General features: G+C 32.9%; 2 protein-coding genes across 2 annotated transcripts; one reads left to right on the top strand and one right to left on the bottom strand.

Annotated features, from left to right (window-relative positions):
- The first annotated feature begins 5337 nt into the window (after window positions 1-5337).
- LOC121262496 (zinc finger CCCH domain-containing protein 6-like) lies at window positions 5338-11136 on the top strand. The gene is made up of 4 exons (XM_041164987.1): window positions 5338-5743; window positions 9132-9338; window positions 9550-9674; window positions 9800-11136. The coding sequence occupies exons 1-4, from the start codon at window positions 5684-5686 to the stop codon at window positions 10914-10916; spliced, it is 1509 nt and encodes a 502-aa protein (XP_041020921.1). The 5' UTR covers window positions 5338-5683; the 3' UTR covers window positions 10917-11136.
- Window positions 11137-20293: 9157 nt separating this feature from the next.
- On the bottom strand, window positions 20294-22746 carry LOC121262495 (peptidyl-prolyl cis-trans isomerase Pin1). Its single transcript, XM_041164986.1, has 2 exons — window positions 22353-22746; window positions 20294-20597 (listed from the first exon to the last, which is right to left on the bottom strand). The coding sequence occupies exons 1-2, from the start codon at window positions 22597-22599 to the stop codon at window positions 20473-20475; spliced, it is 372 nt and encodes a 123-aa protein (XP_041020920.1). The 5' UTR covers window positions 22600-22746; the 3' UTR covers window positions 20294-20472.
- Window positions 22747-22987: the final 241 nt, after the last annotated feature.

The raw sequence follows: 22987 nt of genomic DNA, 5'->3' as shown, positions 1-22987 counted from the left end.
CTATTAATTTACTTAGTGATGTATTATATGTACTTAGTATTCATATGAATTTAGTATCAGTGCATGTACTAGATTAAAAAAGTACACAGTTGAGTTTAAGTTTGGAACCATTGTAATAAGTAAGGGTAATGTATCAATGAAAGACGTAAAAGATTACGATATGTATGTATTGAATGTTGATATTAATAAAATATCTATTCCTAATTATTTGAATGTGTCTACTGATTGTGCATATTTATGACATTTAAGATTAGGTCATATAAATAAAAATAAGACGATCAAAATGTATAAAAGTGAATTAGTACTACAAATAAACTTCAGATAATTTTGATATATGTGAATCTTGTATCAAAGAAAAAATAAATAATAAATCTTTTTCTAAAAGTTGAAAATCCACAAATTTACTTGAAATTATACATTCTGATGTTTGTGAAACTTTAAAAATAAAACTCATAAATGAATGGAATACTTTATTACTTTCACTGATGACTATTCAAGAGATAGGTATATATACTTACTCAAACATAAATGTAAGGCAATTGAGAAATTTAAAAAATGTAAAATAGAAGTAGAAACTCAGTTGGGTAGGCTCATTAAAAATTTGAATAGTGATAGAGGAGGTGAATTTGAAACTTTAGATAATTTCTACAAATTGAATGGTATAAGACATATTTATACTATGTCATATAAGGCTCAACAAAATAGCATTGTAGAAAGAAAAAATAGAGCTCTATTGGATATGACAAGATCGATGTTAGCATATGCTGATCTACCAACACATTTTTTAGGTGAAACATTATCGACTACAGCATATATATTAAATAGAGTTGAAACCAAATCAAAACCTCTTACATCTTACGAGATATGGACCGAACATAAACTAAATTTAAGTAAACTCAAAGTCTAGGGTTGTAAGGTACAAGTATTTATCCCAAGGTCACTAAGGATAAATTGAAAAGCAAAACCTGGGAATATATGTTTATTGATTATGTAGAAAACGGAAGTGGTTATAAATTTTATCATTTTAATAGAGGATTGATAAAAAGTAGAGATATCTTTTTTTTAGAAAATATAAACCTTATTACTTCAATTGATCAGATAGATTTATTAAATAATCTAAAGAGTCAATAGATCTCCATATTATTCAAATACAGAATAATAAAAATAAAAAAAAGTTATATGAAAATCAATTTTCGAGTATTGATGTTAGAGAGAGTGAGAGAAAAAGAACTAGACAACCATCGATATCATTTCAAAATCATTATGCACTAAATACTAGTTTGAAAAATTTTAAAAATGATCCTAAAAATTTTTCTGAGGCAATCAATAGTATCGATTCAAATAAATGACTTAAGACAATGAAAAATGAAATAAAATCGATAAATAAAAATAATGTTTGGGAATTAAGAGATCTTACAAATGATAGAAAAACTATTGGTTGCAAGCGGATTCTTAGAAGAAAATTTAAAGTTGATGGTAGTTTGAAAATGTATAAAACAAGGTTAGTGGCAAAGGGATATAATAACGAACATGTGTAGACTTTGTGGACACATATTTTTCTGTGACGAAGTTCATATCCATAAGGATTATCATGTCTATTGTTGCCAAAATGAATTTAAAATAACATCAGTTCGATGTAAAGATAACTTTTTTTAATGGTGAGTAAAAGATGATATATTTATGATCTAATTAGAATGATTCCAAATTAAAGAACATGAAGGAAAAGTCTATAGGTTGAAGAAGTGTCTGTATGGACTTAAACAATCTTCAAGACAGTGGTACTTGAAGTTTCACTAATCCATTTTGAAAATAAGATATAAAATGAGTCTACTAGATCACTGTGTATATATATATATATAGAAAAATAATAATAAATTAATATTATTAGCATTATATGTTGATTATATATTATTGACCAGTAATTGTCTAGATATGATGAATGAAACAAAAGAATTCTTGAAATCTAAATTTGAAATGAAAGTGATGGGTGAAGTCACCTATATTCTTGGTTTAAGAATTTCTAGAGATAGAAATTCAAAAATGTTATATTTAGATCAACAAAAAGTACCTAAAATATTTGGTTTAGAAAATTGTAAATCCTTAAGTACATTTGTTTGAAAAGGCCATGCTTTAAATAAAAGTATATGCCCAAAAAATGAGGAGAAAATAAGTGAAATACTTAAAGTTCCCTATCCTCAAGTTGTGGGAAGTCTCATGTATGCAATGACAAGTATTAAGCCAGATATTTGTCATGCAATAGGATTGGTAAGCGGATATCAATCCAATCCAGGTAAGGAACATTGACAAGCAGTGAAGTGTATATTAAGATATTTACAAGGTATCAAAAATATGAAATTGTGTTTTGGGATCAGTGATCTAGAATTAATCGGCTATAGTAATGCTATTTTGGAAGTAATGTAGATAATAGAAAATCTACAAATAGATATATATTTCTATTTGGTGGAACAACAATTTCTTTGTTAAGTAAGAAACTAGACTGTGTTGCTAAATCTACTATGGAAGCAGAATATATTGCTTGTATTACTGCAGTAGGTAAAAAGGTGTGGATAAAACGCTTTATTGAAAGTTTAAATTTGGGTACACCCACAAAACTAATTAATGTGTTTTGTGGAGTAATGCTACACAACCTCCACACACCACATTTTTTTAAATTTTTAAATATTTTAGTTTTTTTTTTAATTTTTGAAGTTTATTCATTTTAAATTAATTCAATTCTTCTATTCATTATTCATATATTAAATATTTGATAAAAGAAAAAATAATAAAAATTAAAAGAAGTGTAGTGTGTGGAGGTTGTGTGAATAATATGAGGTTGTAGATTTTTTCTTTAGGAAATTCTAGGGACGCCTAAAAAAATGGAGTTATGGTGATACCCAAATGAAATCTTGGTCATTTGTAAAGTCACTAATAAGATGATTAAGGAAAATCTCATGAATGACTCTAGGATGAGTACTTAATAAAATTTCAATGTAGATTGATTAACCAAATAATTGGTTGATTATTTGTAAAGTCGTTGATAAGGTGATTAGGAAAATTCACAGGAATAGCCTTTAAAGGAAGTACTTAACGAAAATTTAGCGCAAGTTGATACATGTGTTATGTATTTAGTTGAAATCGTCAATTGTGACAAGGATATTGATTATTAATCCAGTCACCGAGAATTGATACCGTTCACTAAATTTTTTTAGTAAAATGAAGTCACTTTTCATTTGTGGTCAGTAAGAGCACATATGGTGGAAGATGCGGTCAGATAAGGTAATGACAAAAACGTGTACACGTAAAGGCTTGTCATGCTTTGACATTAATCTACAAGAATATGCAGATGAGAGTTGAGTAGTAGAAAACTTATATTAGTACCAAGGTAAAATACTCAATTGAATTATCACTGTTTTTGTGTGGTCAAGTGAAAGATATAATTCTAAGGGGTGTAATCACCAAACGGTGTATCCCTTGGAATGACACCCTCTCCATAATGATGGTTCCTATGAGATGATGGTTGAGAAAGTGTCAAGAGACACTATATTTTGATTTAATCAAAAGGTTGTGTCATTTATTAATGGTTGTGCCATTTGCTAACCATTGTCTCATTAATGGTTGTGCTCTTCGCCAACTAGTACCTCATGGTCTATAAATAGGAACCATTTGTGTACAATGAAGGTACTTGAATCCTTTTGTCCATTATCATTTTGTAGGACAAATACCCTCACAAGAATATCACCATATTTTCATAACTCTATCTAATTTTTGTCTATTTTTGCTCTCCATATTTCTACAAAATGAAAATATAATGTAGAGATCTTATCTAAATTATTTAATACCACGAGAGATTAATACTTAAAAATAAAAGTATGTTAATCGCAATTGGCCAAAAGTTAGAGCTATGACTAAATTTTTCTAAATTTTATTGCCTAAGACTATTAGTATTGGTTTTATCAAATTTATCTCTAAAATTCAACTAAAAGTATATGTTTTTCATAAATTCAAAATCATTCAAATCATAACCCCACATTGAATTAGTCAAAATAATAATATAATATAATATTATTTTTTAATAATAATATTTATACCTTTTTTTTTAATATTTTATAAGTACACTAACAATATGTTAATTAATAATTTAATTTTTACTTTCCAACTAATTTCTTTTCCTCAACTTAATTTACAAAACCAACTTATTCTTGAACACTGATATGTGAACTGATATGTGAACCGAATATACAATACCAAGTATAATATATAAGACCAAGTATCATATAGAAGCAAATCTTAATATATCGAAGCAGTTATGAGCAATTGGGTCTGATATTTTAGAATAAAATATCACTTTTGAAGATAAACAATACATATTTAAATATGAAAAAATACTTGAAAATATTATAGCTCATATTTGAAACCACTAGTATTTAACTACTCCAATAGAGATGATTACATTTCTATTTTTTAAAATTTTAAAGATAAACTGATATTTGACTAAACTAATATCAGTGCTTTAAGATTTATGTGGGCAGAGAAACGTCTTTCTCCATTTTTTACGAGATATATTTTAATGAATAAAATATTTAAATAAAAAATTGAAGACGGATACGAGAAGTTTTAAGAGGGAGTTATCTCATTATTGTTCAAAAAAAAAAAAAAAAAAAAAAAAAAAAGAAAAAAAAAGGAAAAGTCTGGAAAAAAGGGATTGCCGACACCGACACGCAACTGCGAGTAACGACGAAAGCGCATAGGATACGAAGTCCCACCGCCTCATCAAAGTAAGCAAAAGCTTAAAAGCACAGAATATATAAAGGAAAAGGAAAATTACAGCACGACTCTTATATGTTAAACAAAGGAATAGTAAAAGTGTTTTATATTATTTAATCTTATTATTATAATTTTTTAAATTTTTATATAAAATATAATAAATAATTTAATATTTTTAAATTTTAAAATAATAATAATATTTTAAAATAATATTTTATTTAACTTTTATCTCAATACATCTTATTTTAATTTATTATTTATATATAAAGAATAATGTTAAGTCATGCACAAGTGTTATATATTTTTTTTAAAAATATAATATTTATTATTAAAAAATTAATATTTATTATATTAATTTTATATTTACTATTTTTTACAGAGGAATTATACAACGTTTAAGCATTTTACTTTACGATTTTAAATATTATTTTACCTGTATAAATAGGAAGATTTTAAAAGTAGCAGCGCAACGCCAACGCACACCAACCTCCCCATCCAAAGCGCGTACACACACGCTCCAATTATAACGCTTCCTAATCTATATATATTTGGGCGTTGAATGTAGCGCTGGATACAGCCTCAGACCCACGAGGATACGAATAGGCTCCGGTACTTATAGGAATTCAAACGAGGCTTCTAGGGTTTCCAAATACGTCTTCTGGACTCTGGAGACGCCTCTTCTCTCTCCTTCATAATCTTCCTTGTATTTCCTCCTGCTCCATCCTTCTTCTTCTTCGATTTGTAGGTTCTAAAAACCGTAGTGAAATCTAGGGATTTTAGATTTCGTTTTGGGCGTTAATCGTAGACTTAGGGTCTCCAAACCCCTAACCGGATCGAATATTAGTCTGGTTGTTGTTTTCTCGATTCCGGAGAGACTAGGTGATAATCGAAGCGGGGGAAAAAAATTTGCGATTTAGGTATGAAGCGGTCGAGGAATACGAAGAGGGTTTCGTGGGCTCCTGGAGTTAAGCTTTGTCAGGTATAAATGCAATATCTCTGATCGAAGTTTGTTTTTTTTGGCGTAAATTAATCCGAGTTTTATTTCTTAAAATCTGATCTAATACAATAAATCATATATTTACGGTTTGATTTTATTGGCTGCGAGGGGCTTCGCATTTATTTCTGTTGATGCGATTCAATGTGCTCCTTCGATCTTTTCCTATTTACAACTGAGAAAATATTCACTCAGCAGATCATTTTAATCGGATTTTTATTTTTAAATCTTTCTATATAATGATCATGGATATTTACTTTATAATCAATATTAATTTCCTAGATTTTCAATGGAAAAAAAAAAAAAAAAAAAAAAACAGATTAGGTTCTCAGGAAACAGCGATCAGTCACTGATTCTGAAATAATCCATATGATTAATACAGTTCGAATGCAAGATAATTAGGCTAGAGATCAAAACTTGACAAAACTCTAGTGGAAAAATATAAAGATTTTTAAAACAGCTTGGTGACACTAAGAGCTTGATTTGGTAAAATGGATTCTAGTTTCTGCAATCAAAACCTGTAAAACAATTTTTCTGGGTAATCATGGTGGGAGTCCTTCAAATACTACATGTTTATTAGGTAGAGTGATTAAATCAGGATTTCCTATTTTTTAAGGAAACTCTGTTGGCCTCTTTATATTTAATTATTAGTTATTGAAAAATTTAACACAAAAAATTAGTAAAATATAAGGAAATAATTTTCTAAATATAATGAAAAAGAAAACTGGCGGTATTCTCTGCTGAAAAATGCTTAATGGTCACGGGAAATTTATGAATCCTAATCTCTTATATAATTATATAAAAAGATGAATATCAATCCATGGCAGTGCACAGGTCAAATTTGATCTCTTTGGGGTGCCATGGATACCGGATAAAATTCTGTCTTCCATTAAAAGGCCTCGAATTGAGATGAGATGAGATGAAAGTTAAAAATTAAATAAAATATTATTAGAATATATTTTTTTAATATTATTTTTATTTTGAAATTTAAAAATGTTAAATTGTTTATTTTATTTTGTATAGAAATTTAAAAAAATTGTAATGATTAGATAAGATGAAATGAAATGAATTTAAAAAGTTTTGTAAAAAGCCAAACCTTTCAATCTTTTGGGAACATTTATTATTAATAGCTGGCAAGTTTCAGCTGTCAATTCCTCAATTATCTATTCAGCCCCATGTTTTCAAGGGCCTATTTTGTTTTACGATTTTATATAATTTCATAGTTTCTATAATAAAGAAATGAACGTATGAGGGGACAGTCCAAGTGTTACACTATTTATTTTATCTTTTGAAATGGCTTGTATAATGTTTAAAGCTCCAAATTTATCAAAAGGGACGAACAATTTGGCCTCCAGAGTTATTATAATGCTTAATTTTGAAAACAAGTGATAGGGATCCAAAAATTTAATGACCCAAGAGTTTTTTCCACTTGATGGATGAAAGATTTTGACCATGATATTTTCATTTAACGTATAAATGATTATGGGATCATAGAAATATGGTTAATCTATTCGAATTCAATATGTTTCACAACTAATTGCATTTTTTTCTTATAAATATAGAAAAGACTTCGATGGCCATTGGTTTATCTCAAGTTTACAGACTGACCCCTTAGGCGCTTGAACCGGTGAGGTGACAGCATAAAGGACGAATGGCAAAATTTTGGCGTTTTTTCTTAAAATTGTGTTTTATATATGTAGAGGTATTATGGACCTGAATAAGTTAAAACGATATGACAAGGACTTGATAACAGTACCATCAGGTCACCAATTCATACCTGCCCCCCTTCCTCTTTTTTTTGCCCACTTAGAGAAAAATAAAGTAGATGTGGAACATTATACCCCAGAATAGACCATCATGTATTAGTTTTCTCCCCTCCCAGTACACGACATCCCATCAATTGCAGCAGGCAGTAAGATTTAACAGACATTTACAAATTTTCTCTTGCCAATAGCTTTCTCAATATTTGCAAACTGTAATGTTAAGGTGTGATTCAGATTTTTGGAGGGCAAAAGCTTTCTGACCCCAGAATAATCATCTTGGGGGTGAGAAATTGTTTTACAAATCATATCAACTTTCTGTGGATGTTTAAGGACTTTGCGTGCATAAATTGTTGGTAAAAGAAGGAAACACTTATGATAATGAACAATGCATTAAACACATGGTGGCATATGCATTAAAACTATGTTTTCAATTCTGTTATCATGCAATCATGTAACTATCTTCTTTGTATCTTATATATTTGAGTTGAGTGCTTCTGAATGATTCATTTTCAGAGTCATGAAAGGATCATGTATGGTGATAGTAGATGGGGATTATTAGTTTATGGAATTGCAGGAATTAGGTCCTTTTCTTGACTATGAAGTTGTGAATTGTGATAGATAAAAAAAAATAAAAAAAAAAACAAAAAACAAAATAAAAATTGTAATAATAATAAAAATGACAACGAAAACAGAAACCAATTATCTTCAAGAAGAATCTAAAGGACTTTTTGTGATGTCATCTATGCAAACTAGAAATATGGTTTTGACAAGTAAGGTGTCTAGACAGACTAGAAATAACCATTTTACTTGACAAGGTTGGCAGTGAGTTAGATCATCTGAACATGCAAAGGATGGGCAAATGATAAATTCCATGATAAGAATCCAGACGGGGCAATTGGAAATTGGGTTATTTCATTAACCCGTCTCTGTGACTAGGAAGGATGTTACTTCTAATGCCATTCAGGCTCCAGGGCTTCTGAAAGTTGAATGGGATTAGAAATTAGAAAAATTAAAACTGATGGCTTACTTTGCTTAAGTCAAGTAATTGTTTTTAAGCTAGCTAAAGGCTCTAGTGATGTTTGTTGCCTTATATTGCTTTTCACTTCCCTGTATATCTGTCGATTTTTTAGTGTGTGGTAGAGGATTAGACGTACCACATCCTCAGTAGGTACTTCTTTTCAAGTAATATGCACTTCAGCTTATGTCCTTTAAAATCCATTTATATCTGCTAAATCATTTAGAAGTTGAAGTCTCATGAAATATCTTCCCTTGAAATTATACATCACGTTAAGAAAGAGAGATGATAACTGGGATTAAAAATTTCAGGGATGATTTGCATCTCATGGGACTGAGAATTATGGGGACTCTCTATGCTTGAAGTCATATGATATAAATCTGCTCTAGGTTTGTTTGGTGTTGGAGCATCCTGTATGGTTCATATCCTCGGCAATAATTTGTAAAGGAACTAAATATTCTTTGTTGTGAGCTTGTTGTATACGCTCTTATTAGTGCCCTTTCTTGTGGCAGTTCTTTTTGAAAAATTTGAAGGAGCCAGTGTAACATATTACTTGTAATTTACTGGTGATGAACTAATTTCTGTTTTTAAATAGGTAAAACTGTTTTCATTGGAGGATTATCCTGCAGAAGTTGGGCTGAGATCAGAAGATCATCTCCAATCAAGGACATCATGGATGCTGCATTCTGAAAATATGGAATCTAATAATTTTCCACCTGGGTTTGAAGGCAGTCCGTTTGAGAAACATTTGAAGAAAGAACCTATCCAAGCCCGTCGTTTGAAATGGAAATGCCCTCCCAAGGTTGGTCTCTTTCATTGTGTGTGTGCACGTGGGCACGCATGCATGCAAGCATGTGGTCTTGTCTATTGTCTGTGTCATGAGGAAAACTCTACATTTCATATCCAATTTCTTGTATAAAGTCATGGTCTTGAATCAGCATTTAATCATGCTTTCATTAGTTGTGATCTTGAATTAGTATTGAATTATGCTTTCCTTGCTATTATGTGAACAGTTTGTTATGAGTCACAACTGGCAAGTTGTAGCCGGTGAAGAAAGCAAAGAGGTGGAGGCTCAAAAGATAAGGGAAACGAGAGTGCTTGAAGCCGTTTATCCACGCCCTTCGGCCATTCCTCCTAGGTTATTATTATTATTATTATTATTTTGTCTTATCTCTGGAAGTTGGTTTCTTCTAGACTCCCTGTTAATTTTTACATATATGAGTCTGATTCCTTTCTTCTTTCTTCTTCTTTTTTCCTTTGCAGTCCATCTGTTTCTAGGGACATAGAAAGCGAACATTATGATGATAGCCTCACTCCCATAGTCCCCACGAATCCAATTGAAGAAGAAGAGTCTGCAGTCATACCATCCAATTTGACACTACCCATGAACAACACCCTTGTTTGCCCACAGCCATTGGCATCTGAAACTATGAACTCTCCAACTCCAAAACGCTCTGACCCTGGGGCACCTACCATTGAGAAACCTGCCCGCGGAATTTTACCCAAGGTAGGCGCAGACATGATTGCAGCGGCTTCTACTACTTTGGCCACACTCATGAAAACCAACCAGCAGGGTAGCTTGATTGATACTGATTTGCTCATTAAAATCCTTAGCGACCCAAAAATGATCCAGAAATTGATTGCCGATCATCCTCCACCAGTAAATCCGGTAAGCCCTCCTCTCGCCAATAGAGTAAGTGAACCTGCCAATACGGGAACTGCACCAATGAATGTGTCTAAGCCGGTAATAACTCCAACGGTATATCCAACTGCCTCAAAACCTGATATACAAAGGTCTGGTAATGGATTCTTGTACCAAGTTCCCAACGGGGTGAGACCTACTCGGAATAATACACATCCTCCCCATCCAGACAATGGGATGAAGCCAGTAGTTCCATCACTTGCCTTGTCCTGCCCTGAACCCAACAAAGTCCTACCGACTAAGCCGGCGAACGGAAATCTTTACGGCGGACCATTGAATCAGGTTCAACCTGCATTAAGTGCAATGCCTGCACAACCAATTAAAGCTCCAATATCTAGTTTCACGGCCATGGAAGCTAAACCTGTTAAGGATGCAAACTATTATAAGAACCTCATTAGGCAACATGGAGGAGAAAAGCAAGAACCTCGGGAACAACCTATGCTTGGACAAAAGGGTGAACATCATAGCCTCGTACAAAATATTAAACATGGAGAAATGAAACCCAAGAGTAAAAAACGTTGCATATACTTTAATGGCCCAAAGGGCTGCCGAAACGGCGTGAGTTGTCCATTCCAGCACGACATGTCGTACCAGTGGTGGACGGGTAGTAGTATTATAGAGGAGTTCCCGAGTTCAAAGAGAATGAGACTGGGTGGGGAAATTACTGGAGGGATATAGAATTTACTTTCACCCCGAGGCTTCTTGCAGTCACTTTGATTTCTTTTGCGGCGTTATTCTAGCTGAGTTTTCTGTACATAAAATTTCCCCGGAGAGTTGGAACAGGGTTTCTAGAGAGAGAGAGAGAGAGAGAGTTGACAGTTTCACATGTTAAGAAGGAAACAACTGGTTGTTGGTACAGTTTGAAATTTAATTAAATAATTTTGCTGGTTTTAATCAATTATGGACAATCTTTTTGGGCTCCAAAAGTCTGATATTGCTTGATAGATTTATCACATTAATAACACTTGTTATGCATGGATAATTATTCATAATTACAAATTTAAGATGACTAAAGATGTTGAGATCTTGAGAAATGCTATAGTCATATCAAAACCTTATAAAGTTATACTTACAAATTGACAGTATTTGACGTGGTACGATAGATTGTAAAATTATTTTATTATAAAATAGATCTAATTTATCATATCAAGTTATATCATTTTGTAGATTTATTTTTACGAGCTCTTTTTGTAACTATAGTATTTATTTAAGACCTTAATTTCTATAGAATTTAATTTTACTAGATTCTTTAATGAAGAGCTAGCTTACAGAAGTGGACAAACGGTCCAATACTGTTTTAAACTCATTGATAAGGGTTCCAAATCCGAAGGAAAATATCTACAAGTCCGGTCTATGTTACATATATATTTTTCGAAAGTCAACAATATTAATATTGGAAAATTTTACCTATATATCAATAATAGCAACAAACTAGGTAACAAATGATATCAATAATAGTTGGAGTAATTTATTCATACCGGAGGATTGCTAAAGAATCTCCAAAGTCACTGATTACATTTTTATACAATTTAAGTTGTTCGATGATCATGTCTTGCTTATTAGTTTCAACTTCATAACACACGCCATAAACTCTCTTAAAACCTCAGTTTTATTATTAAAGCAAGGGTTAATGTAAATTCCAAAGTTAAAATGCATGTAATAGATTGTAAAGTTGCTTATCCCACCTATCACCAATGATCCTAATAAATGGCATATATGCAATAACTTTTTTCTTCAGTCTTGCTCTTAGATTCTCTATTGCTCTCTCCATTGTATCATATAAGTATCCAATTACAGGTTTATCTTCCCCGTCAACAAGTCGTAGAACTCTAAACAAAAGCTCATTGATTTTTACAATAAACTGACGTCGAGTCCAAAACTCTTATCTTCTAAAACAATCTCAGCTATATCCTTCCCTATGTTGCTTTTAGAATGACTTGATGTTACCTATTTATCACAAATAAACATTTGTTGAAGGGCATTCTTAAACAAAAGTATACATTGTATACTTAAAAATTTTGTTGCAAACCTTGTGACTGTAGGGCAACATAAATCACAACCTCAGGTAAAGTCTTTTCTAATCAAGGCCAAAGCCCAAGCATGACTGTAAATGAACTTTTTTATATTCCTTGCCTTTTTATAGTTTTATCAATAATGGAAAAATGCCTGAGATTAGAAAATTCTCCAACATCAAGTCTATACAATGAGCTGCATAAGGGGACCAAAAGAAAAAGTAAAAGCCATACTTCTGTTATAATTTTTTTCGGCGTGCTTATAATTTGCGTCATTGTCCGTGATGAACTACACAATATTCTCAACCTCAACCTCTTGAACGACTTCATCATAAATGTTAAATAATATTTTTGAATCTTTTCTAAAGTCCGATGCATTAATATAATACAAGAACATTGTACCTTTTGGGGAATAAAGTAGAAAGCTTATTATTGGTTGCTACTTCTGCTTTGTCCAACCATCAGACATTATTGAACAACCACTCTCTCAAAACTCTTTAATATATTACAGATAATATTGAACCTCATTCACATAATTCTTTAACACACTTCCTCTCAACTCATGACCTTTGAATCCTGGCCCAATAACAGCTATGCCATCTATAGTTGGTTGATAAACTTGGATTGAGCTTCATTGAAATGTAGCTTAGCATTATACTACCAATTTACATTTTTACTTTGTCAATCATCTCATTCGAACACATAACACTCTGTACAAAAGTTTGAGACCTAGGAGCAGTTCTTGGAACGAAAAACCTATTAAATGCCCATGGCGACTTTCTGCATTCCTTCCCTTCCCTTTTGAACCATGATAGTGTCCCTTATTATCATCATCATTGGTGAATCTACATCACCATAAGGACTTCCGATTTCTAAGTTTATTTTTCAGTTTTTCTCTTCAATTTTTCAATCCATTGACCAGCTCCTTCATGCCATTTTATATCATTAGTGACCTTTCTATATGCTTCTACATCATTAGGATCTCAGCTACATCATACATCAACCTAGCTAGGACTTGTATTTGATTGATAACTAGACATTTTTAAACTATTGTATAATGAAAAAAATAAATAAATTAGCTAGACATTCTTTCAAAATAAAAGTAGTGATGAGAGGAAAAAAGTGGGATTGAGAGAATACAAAGTAATTGAAGAGAGTGAGCAATCCATTGATAGAAATGAGATTAGAACATAAGGCTCAAGTATGAGAAATATTAGGGAGATTCAACATTTTACTATATGTTGCTATCATTCTTGACTTGCTATACAAGATTGATAGAATGGTGTCTAGGTAGATCAACTTGTTACAAGGGTTAAGCACACCCTCAATAGGTTGTACAATGTGTTTGCCTCGTTTAAGGGGTTAGTATCGAGATCCCATCATCCACCACCGTTTCGCTTCCTACTGATAATGGGAAGATAAGAAAGTGAAAGTCGGGTATGCAGTTTGGCAATTCATAAGAACATAATTAGAGTTTCAATGACCAAACAGACTAGGGAATATATTTGTCAGCGGAGTTACAACCATATGAGGAGTTTGGTATTTTGGGTTGGTGGAAGGTAAATGCCATCAAATTTCTTGTCCTCGGAGAAATCGCTCGTAGTATCTTAACCATCCTTATTCCTTAAGCACAAAAGCTGCAAATTGGATTCAGGAGTTTATGGTCTCCGACTATTATGAAGGCTTTGATTTGCAACCGCAATTGAATCAAAGGGAAGTCGATTGAGGTTTGAGAGGTGATGGACTATGTGGACTAGTGCGAGGAGGAGAACAATCAAGATCAAAGCAGTAATTACTCTTAATTAATTCATTGTTGTGAATTTTTTATGTTTCATATCATAAATTAATTTTGAATTAAATTGATGCAAATTCAAATCAGGGAAAAGAAACTAAATCTCAATCTACTTTAGCGGCACATTGATACACACATGGCTTGTTAAGTCATTCCTTGTATACTTGTATTTATTTTGTTAAATTTTCTAATTCAAGTTCCTTTATTTTTGAGATATCATATTGTGGCGCCCTCGACCTCCACATGTTATTTTTGCGGCGTTCGTGACACCGGGATGATGACCACACGGATCACGCACCCCAACGACCAGTGTTCAAAATGTGTACAACATATAATAAATGTACACAATAATATTCGCAGCGGAGAAAATAAAAGAGTCTTTCTTTATTAAGTACCAGAATTGTTCAAAAAGCAGTAAAATAACTTTACAAGAATTTTACAGTCTTCCAACAGATAATTTAAAGAAAACAAATAACATAAGGGAAACAAATCCCAAAACGCTGAACAACATATCAGCAACTTAAGCTTTTGGCGGAGTCGGTCCTTCAGGTTCATACTCGGGCTCTGCGTCAAACTCTACGGCACCATAAAAAGGAACCGTAGGGTAAAACACCACAATGAGATTATGACATCTCAGCAAGTAATTAACCAAAACAATATCCAAGAGATTTAAAACACATTTATATAACCTCGCGTCCCCATACGGACAGAATAACAACCCACATTCAATTTTCCAAAAATACCATTTTTATACTTATACCAAAAATCCCATTTTTGGTCCCAATCATATTTATTATGAAATTACGCATGCACTGCGGTCTCCCCTATGGATCGTCCGCACACCTTGGCTCTCTTCGTCACATCACGGGTAACGTTCGTGCATGAGACTTCGTAACGAGCGATGCCCAGTTCCGCGCCCAGCGCGTACATGGCCAAGCATCCTCTAACCTCGCCAGCCAAAAGGTCACGGAATCGGTACGAGAGCGTTACCGTCTCGTCCGTTCCTGTCGTCGCCCTGCGACAATTCAGGGGATGTCACATCAGTCAGTTACGTTCTCGAGTGACCAGAGGAACTCCACCGAGATAATACCTCATCTCGGCTTGGGGTCGTGATTCACACGCACCCATATATTCAGTAATCAATGCAATAGACCACGTAACATCACAGCACATTTTAATAAAAATCATAAATATACAGTTCAATCATTTAATAGGAATATACAATTCATTTATAAAATTAATCATTTATTTATAATTTCACCATTTCACAAAACAAGTCAAACCCCGTCCTCCAAACCCGCCCATGGCCCAATTCCAACAAATCATTAAAACAACAGTTACATCATAAATGACAATTTACAAAATATAAATACAACAACTTTATTAATAAAACTGGAAAATTACATACACTCGAAGTTAGGAAATTCTGAAAGATCAAGCGAAAGAGCGTTTGCTCAAGGTGGCGGCTCGAAGGCGGCAATAGTGAATTTTCAAGAATCAAACAGTGGCTTATCTAGTGGGTTTTCTCTCAAAAGAAATCGATCTATGAAATAAAACTTGAGAAACTCAACACACGGAAATTCCAAACAATTACCAAAACAAACCGATTGAGTTTTTCACAATTTTAAGAACAAACAGAGCACGACACAACTCCCCAAGCTCTCGGATTTAACTACCAAAATTCACAACACGAAACAATAAACACAAGAGAAACAAGAGGAAGATGAGGATTCTCGGGGGATTTTATTTGCAGAAGCCGTGGCCTATTTATAGGCCAAGTATGGCGGTTTGAGGCACACGGGGGGAACATCACGGAAGAGAAAACCGAAGTGCAACCTATGGAGGGAATGCGTGGCAGTGCGGGTTGCACGGGGAAAAGGTGGATTGACAGCAGATGAAGGTTGGACAACAGCTAGACACGGGACAGCCATGAAAGCTTGAGATGGAAGGTGGTGGTGGCCGTGTGAAGCTACGGCTTGACAGCGAGCATTCGGAGTCCCTAGCCGAACGACACCGAGAAGAAAGTGGAAGATGGAGGTGGCGGCTTGCGGCTGAATTGCGTGACAAAGGCCCGAATGGCGTCGATAGCTGCTGCGTGGAGGAAGAAGAAGAAAATAGAAGAAGAAGAAGAAGAAGAAGAAGAAGGGCTGCTGCACGGCGCAAGAAGGAAGAAAATAAAACCCTAAGGGCAACCCTCCAAACGGCGCCGTTCCAGATAGTGGGAGGGGCTGGGTTAAAGACGCACGGGCCGGGCTTTGTTTGCACATGGGTTGGGTTTAAACAAAAGGCTGGGTTCAAAACTGAATGGGCTGATAATAAAACACACAGACTGGGCTACTCCTCACACACAGCACAATTAAACACACACACAGAGCCCACCAAAAATAAAAAATACTACAAAAACAAAGGCCAAACCGAAAATACACCCATAAAAATTAAAATAACATAAATAAAATAAAACAATAGAATAAAAATTAGGGATTTAAAACACATGAAAAAAAAAATAGGAATCTCACACATATTCTCATTTTCATCTATGTTTTTTACTCTTTTTCCTTTTTCAGGTTTTATTTGGTTATTAACTTATTGTACGGTGCATCTTGGACTATTGGTGCCTTGGAGGGACTATTTGTAACAAATTTTTCATTATTAGGGTACTCAAACTATCTGTAATAGTTTTAGATTAATTTGTAATATTTACTTTTATTTATAAAATTTATTTAGGAATTGAAATTATTTAAAGTCAATTTGTAAAAATTTAGATGTAAACTTCATCTAATTTTAAATTGAAAAGGCATATATTTTTTTTGTATGAGCTGAAAGCCAATTTTAGGCCCACAGGGTTGTACAACAACCTTTAAAACAGGTTATGAGTTTCAAAAACAGAAATGCTAAACGTCTTGAAAGTGTGTTCTGAAACCTTTTTTTTTTCTTTTTTTTTACTTAGTGTTTAAAGAAGTGTTATTTAATGATGTTGTGAATTTTTTAATTTTTTTATAAATTTTTATGATGATTAAAACAATACATGAAAAAAAGAAAATAAAAAGAAAAAGATGAAATGTACATTTCGGGACACCAATTCGAGACAAATCTTCAATAGGTATAGTATTACTCCTTCAAAAAAGATCTTTCGACTCAATAGATTGCCCATTGAGGCCCATGAGTGACTGGATGACCATGGGCCAATCCGCCACCCGTCTGGCCGAGCGAGGCCACCCTTATTACATCAGGCAGGTGCAATAACCAGGATAACTAACCAAAGTTTTGAATACCGTACCGGACACTGTATCGGTCAAGGCACTAGAACGAAATATTTCGATATCGATATCGTTTCGTGTACCGTTTCAAGATAGTCGATATATAAATAAATTATATATATATAAATTATATTTCAAAATAATAGTCTATATATGAATAAATTATATATAAATTATAAATAGTCTAGTCTGAATTGGGGTTAAAAAATGAGCTTGTAGTTTGGAAAAATGAAAAAAAGAAAAAGAAAAAATTAAGGGCCGAAATATCGTCCAGTATGGGCCGAAATACAAGCCAATACAAGGTCAAAATATCAGCCGGTACGGCCGATATTTGGGCTGGTACGAAATATATGCAATACCTGTACCGGACCAGTGGCCGATACGGCATATATCGATCATACCGATTAGTAAGGTACGGTATTTAAAACAATGCGACTGACTACCTGCCTGCATAAGGCAGAAAGTAGGCCAACTTGGGATTCCTAAATTCATCACGATATCTTCTAAATTTATATCATCATTTTAATATTTCTTATCCTCTCGTATCAATACAAGAGAGTCCTGAGGATCATTTGAAAATAGGTTAATTACATTTTGCTCTCTCAAAATTTCACTCAATTCATAGTGTGCTTTCGAAACTACTAATTGTACTAAAGTAGACCCTCAAACTTTCAAAACTTTCCAATCCCCCCTTCTGTCTACCAGTAGTGTTAAATCTAACGGAAATTCATTGCGCGTGCTGTTCATGTGCATAACATTCACTGTAAAGATGTAATTTCCATCTAATTTATTATCATTGACCATATAAAATATAAAATAATATATGTTATCAATTAATAATAAATCATTAAATATTTTTTTATTAATCTATATATGGTTAATAAATTTCAAATAATTTTATTGTATAAATAGATTATGCATACTTGCTTGCAATTTAGGTATAAAATAATTTTATATATAGTTAATGATTAATGATTTATTATTAATTGATAACATATATTATTTTATATTTTATATAGTCAATGATAATAAATTAGATGAAAATTACATCTTTGCAGTGAATTTTTGTTAGATTTAAGGCTGCTGGAAGATGGAAGGGGGGATTGAGAAGTTTTAAAAGTTCGAGGGTTCATTTTGATGCAATTAGTAGTTTCAGAGGCACATTGTGAATTGAATGAAAGTTCGAGGGTGCAAAATGTAATTAACCATTTGAAAATATATAAGAAATTTGAGATTATTAATATTAAACTTCTGAAAAACTAGTTTATATATTGTAATCTTCAATTCTCTTACTATATTTGTTTAATTCTATAACATGCAAATTTATTTTAGCAAAGACAAGCCACATAAATTCGTAACCACATTGTCTAGATATGATCATAAAACACAAAATTATTGTATTCAATTTATCGATCAGACAAAAGATATTCAGTTTCTTAAACAAAAAAAAGGATTAATAAGTTCGTTTAAAATCAGTGTTGCATTAAATTAAATAGAGATACAAAAGATGGAGGTATGGTATCCCATATAAAAACCCCATTGCAATACCGTGTTGGGAGGAAGGGATAAAATAGAAAAGAAAATGGCAACCTTTCCAATGTTAGACTTGTAATTGTGCATGTTTGCACATTCAGATAATTCTCAAAATTCTCAAAACTTCTCATAATTTTATTTTTAAATATAAAATATTTTTCAATTTTAAATTTTTTAAATTTTCATTTAATCAATTACCTAATAGTTATTCAAACACAAAAATCAATACAAATTTTACAAATTTCAAAACAAAGCACAAAAATTAATACAATTTTTATAAACTTCAAAACAAAAGTTGTATTAAAAAATTTATTTTTTACTTTATAATATTTTTTTTCAATTTTTTTTCTCTTATTTCCCAAAATCCAATAAAATATGTTCACGCAAACTATTTTATTAATATTCACAAAATTATGAGATTCTTAAAACGTCTAAACATGCCCTTAACTACAAGACTGATGAATTCAGATGTTCATAATTTTAGCAGAAACTCAGTTTATATCAGTAACCCCAAGGGCCAAAACAACTGTAAGTCTATCAGGAAGTCGAGCACTCTAAATCTAAGGGCCTATTTGGGGTTGTGTTAGAGGTCGTAAAAAGTGCTTAAACTACAAGACTGATGAATTCAGATGTTCATAATTTTAGCAGAAACTCAGTTTATATCAGTAACCCCAAGGGCCAAAATAGCTGCAAGTCTATCAGGAAGTCGAGCACTCTAAATCTAAGGGCCTATTTGGGGTTGTGTTAGAGATCCTAAAAAGTGCTTAAATAGCATAGCCTCAATAACTCTTTCATGATAAAATTAGATTGTTTGATTGCTACATATTAAAATACTTTCTACTCTTAAAAAAGCTAAATAAGTTTCATTTTGATACTTTTCCTCAAACGTGTTCTTTTAGATAATACGGAATGTAATTCAAAATATGAAAAAGGCTGTCAACAGAAGAAATTACCCATACAACTTCTAGATAATTACAACTTTAACCTATGAATATTGAGTATAATTATATTACTATTTCACTTATACATCATTGAATGGATTTTTTTTCATTATACTATTGAAAATCCTATTAGAATATTTTCGTTGTTATTTGATTATAATATTTGATTTATATGATCATAATCTTTAGAAAATTCAAATGATTTTTTATGTCATTTCTACCTCAAAAAAATACCTTTGTATATTATTCCCAAAAGGTAACATATTTGAAAATACTTTAGACATATAATTACCAAACAATAAATAGCTTTTTAAGTAGTTGTAAATAGCTCTATAACTAAAAACCCTAAAGCTAAAAGCTATTTTACCCACGGCAATTAGAAACATGCACTAAATTACTAATTTTGCATCACTAAAATTCTGCAGCACAAAGGAAGAGGTTTTGTTTTTTCATCAAACCACCCAGGTCAATCCACTATTACAAACTGGATAAAGTAAATGTTATAGGAAACAAGTCAACATGATCCTCCCAAGCACATTGATCAGACCAGTCATTTAAGTACCAAAATCATCAGTCATAAGATGGTTCATGTTGCTCTCACTAGGAGCAAAATACAATGAGATAGATACATCAATTATGTTCGGTCAGCACACTGATTAATGTTTTTAAATATGCGTAAATATGTCTCTTCATGAATAATCAACCAGTTCTCTTAATGATGTGGACACCACTGTCGGTATCCACAATGTCACTTATCTCACCGACCTTGAGAGCATATGCTGCTTCTTCAAAAGGCTTCTGCATCTGGCCCCGGCCAAAAGGACCTGTGGTCATATTAAACATGGAGTTCTGTTTAGAGCAATAGATAATCCAATTCAGTTGAATCTTAATTTAAACTCGAGTAAGCTCCACGAGTAGCGTATAGTGACAAAATAAGCTCAAAGAGAGACTTAAAAGATAAGTATGAAATACTTCACTAGCAGCCAATCACACATATCCTATCTAAACAGGTGAACTTAGGATTTCATCTCCATCTCTTTTTACACCACCAGGCACATTTGACAGTGATAAATGGGAAAGAACATCAACAAGCAGAGTGGGAGATTTTTCAAAGGGATAAGATGGTAAAATCATTTATACCGCAAGTAATTAACTACTACAAGAGCACTTGCACAAGCATACATGTCGATATCGTGGAAAAAAAAACCCAAAACGAGGTTGCCACAGAATTACAGACTACATTTTTCCTACCACCATAAAGACATTGTCACTATCATTTTAATGATTTTTTTTTTTTTTTTGGTTTTATAAGTAATATTATTAGAAAATAACTCTAAGGCATAGCCTGAGTATACAGTTTTTAGAATACATCGTAAGATTGCAAGTAGTTAAATTCTGGAAAAATAGTTGGTATGAAAGAAAAACCAAAAACAATTAGCTCATTGGTGAGTTCAATGAAAAGTTTGATGGACAAAATTGAAAGAAAAGTCAATTAAAAAAATAAGTTCATAACACAACAGCAAACTAACAAAGGAAAACAATATGATTTTTGGGGGAAGTACATTTCGCACCCCTAAACTACAACATTTTTCCAATATGCCATCCCAAACTAACAAAATCGTTGATTTCCATCCCAAGGTACCACTTTTTGACAATTTACAATAGTAGTTTACATATGATTGTCAAGGTTGATGAAAAATAGGACAGATGACACAATATTGACAACCAGGTTGTATCTAGGATGCAAATTGCCATTTTGGCAGCTTGGGAGCAAATTGGCAGCTTTGGCAACCAGATGATCGAGGGTGCAGAATACACTTTTCCCAATTTTTTTAACGGTTTATGTACACCAAATTTGCGCAGCTTTTTGGAGGCGTGCTGGAGTATGGATTGATAATATTCCAACCCTCAGCCTCCACACCATGTGGTTTCAAATCATCATAAGTGGATAGAGGATGCATGATTCATACAACTTAGACTCAGGAAGTTCAAAGTTAAAAGAAAAACGAAATTTCATCACAGCATATTTTTATTTTATTTTTCCTATTTCTGCGAGATTTCAACCCCTGTCCGTCATGAGAAGGAAATCCTTTTTCTTTTATCCTTCCCTTTGACTTCACATACATTCAAGAACCTCTGTAATTGATTCTCTTTCGTTTGTATTCTTCTTAAGATTTATGAGTGTCTATTGCTCTCAACGGTTTGCTTTCTAAACACCAAAAGAAGTTCGTGGGAAAGCTTTTCTAGAGTCTTACAGTTGTCTTTTCGGCCAGAGGCTTGTATATGGTCCGTTTTGCCGTAATCTTTAGTACATTGGAATTTCCAACATCCCTTTTACTCTCCAACCAAACGCAGCCTAGTCAAGATTCCATATCCTTAACAGTTAATGCAAACAACCAGAAACGTGAAAAGATGAGTTTTTCGAGAATTGAAGACAATTAAACTGAAATTTTAGAAGCAAATACTTATAGTGTTGTCAAACCCTAAATCAGCACTACAAATGAGAATCAAACTTTTCCCTTCTTTCTTTTTTTTTATTGGAAATTCCAGTCAACCAACCAGAAAGGTAAATAACTGACCGAGATCGCCGCCACGCTTGGCCGAACTGCAATCGGAGGAGCGAGAGGCGATGTCTTCGAACTTGGCCTTTCCGGAAACAATGTCATCGTAGAGGGATTTTAGCTGAGAAACGGCGCTCTCCCTAGTGGTATTCATGATAACCTGCCCCTCTGGATCCTTCCACGAGGCCTTCCTTCGAGACCCTTGGTGCTTGATCAGTATGTGCGATGCCCTAACCTGATTGGCCGTCGTCGTCGAAGCCGACATTCTCCTCTTCTTCTTGTATTGATACCTGTCCAACGTCCGATCTACTGACGGGATCGAGGTTTTCTTTCGCTTCCGATTGGTCTCTATCTTTGCAATGCTGAGAGAGAGAGAGAGAGAGAGAGATCGGGCGATTGGCTTGCCGGTTGTTTTAAGTTAGGGAACGAGAAATACTTCGTATACTTCACAAAAATAAATATATAAAAAGGTAAAATAGATTAAGATGTGGTTTGGATTTAAAGATGAGTTGAGATAGATTATGAATAATAGTGAGATGAATTGTAAATAGTAATAAGATCTGTGAATTAAAATTAATGAATAGTAATAAATAGTAGTGAGATTTGTGAGTTAAAGTTAGTGAATAGTAATGAATAGTAATGAAATGAGTTAA

The sequence above is a fragment of the Juglans microcarpa x Juglans regia genome, chromosome 4S (assembly GCF_004785595.1).
Source record: "Juglans microcarpa x Juglans regia isolate MS1-56 chromosome 4S, Jm3101_v1.0, whole genome shotgun sequence".
Taxonomy (NCBI): Eukaryota; Viridiplantae; Streptophyta; class Magnoliopsida; order Fagales; family Juglandaceae; genus Juglans; species Juglans microcarpa x Juglans regia.
This window is presented reverse-complemented; position numbering and strand designations above follow the sequence as displayed.

Excerpts from the sequence above, each read along its gene's own strand:
- LOC121262496 (XM_041164987.1), top strand. The coding sequence starts at position 5,684 with ATGAAGCGGTCGAGGAATACGAAGAGGGTTTCGTGGGCTCCTGGAGTT. Across the intron at positions 5,744-9,131 it reads CTGGAGTTAAGCTTTGTCAG|GTAAAACTGTTTTCATTGGA; the intron begins GTATAAATGCAA and ends GTTTTTAAATAG. Across the intron at positions 9,339-9,549 it reads AATGGAAATGCCCTCCCAAG|TTTGTTATGAGTCACAACTG; the intron begins GTTGGTCTCTTT and ends TTATGTGAACAG.
- LOC121262495 (XM_041164986.1), bottom strand. The coding sequence starts at position 22,599 with ATGTCGGCTTCGACGACGACGGCCAATCAGGTTAGGGCATCGCACATA. Across the intron at positions 20,598-22,352 it reads CAAGCGTGGCGGCGATCTCG|GTCCTTTTGGCCGGGGCCAG; the intron begins GTCAGTTATTTA and ends ATATGACCACAG.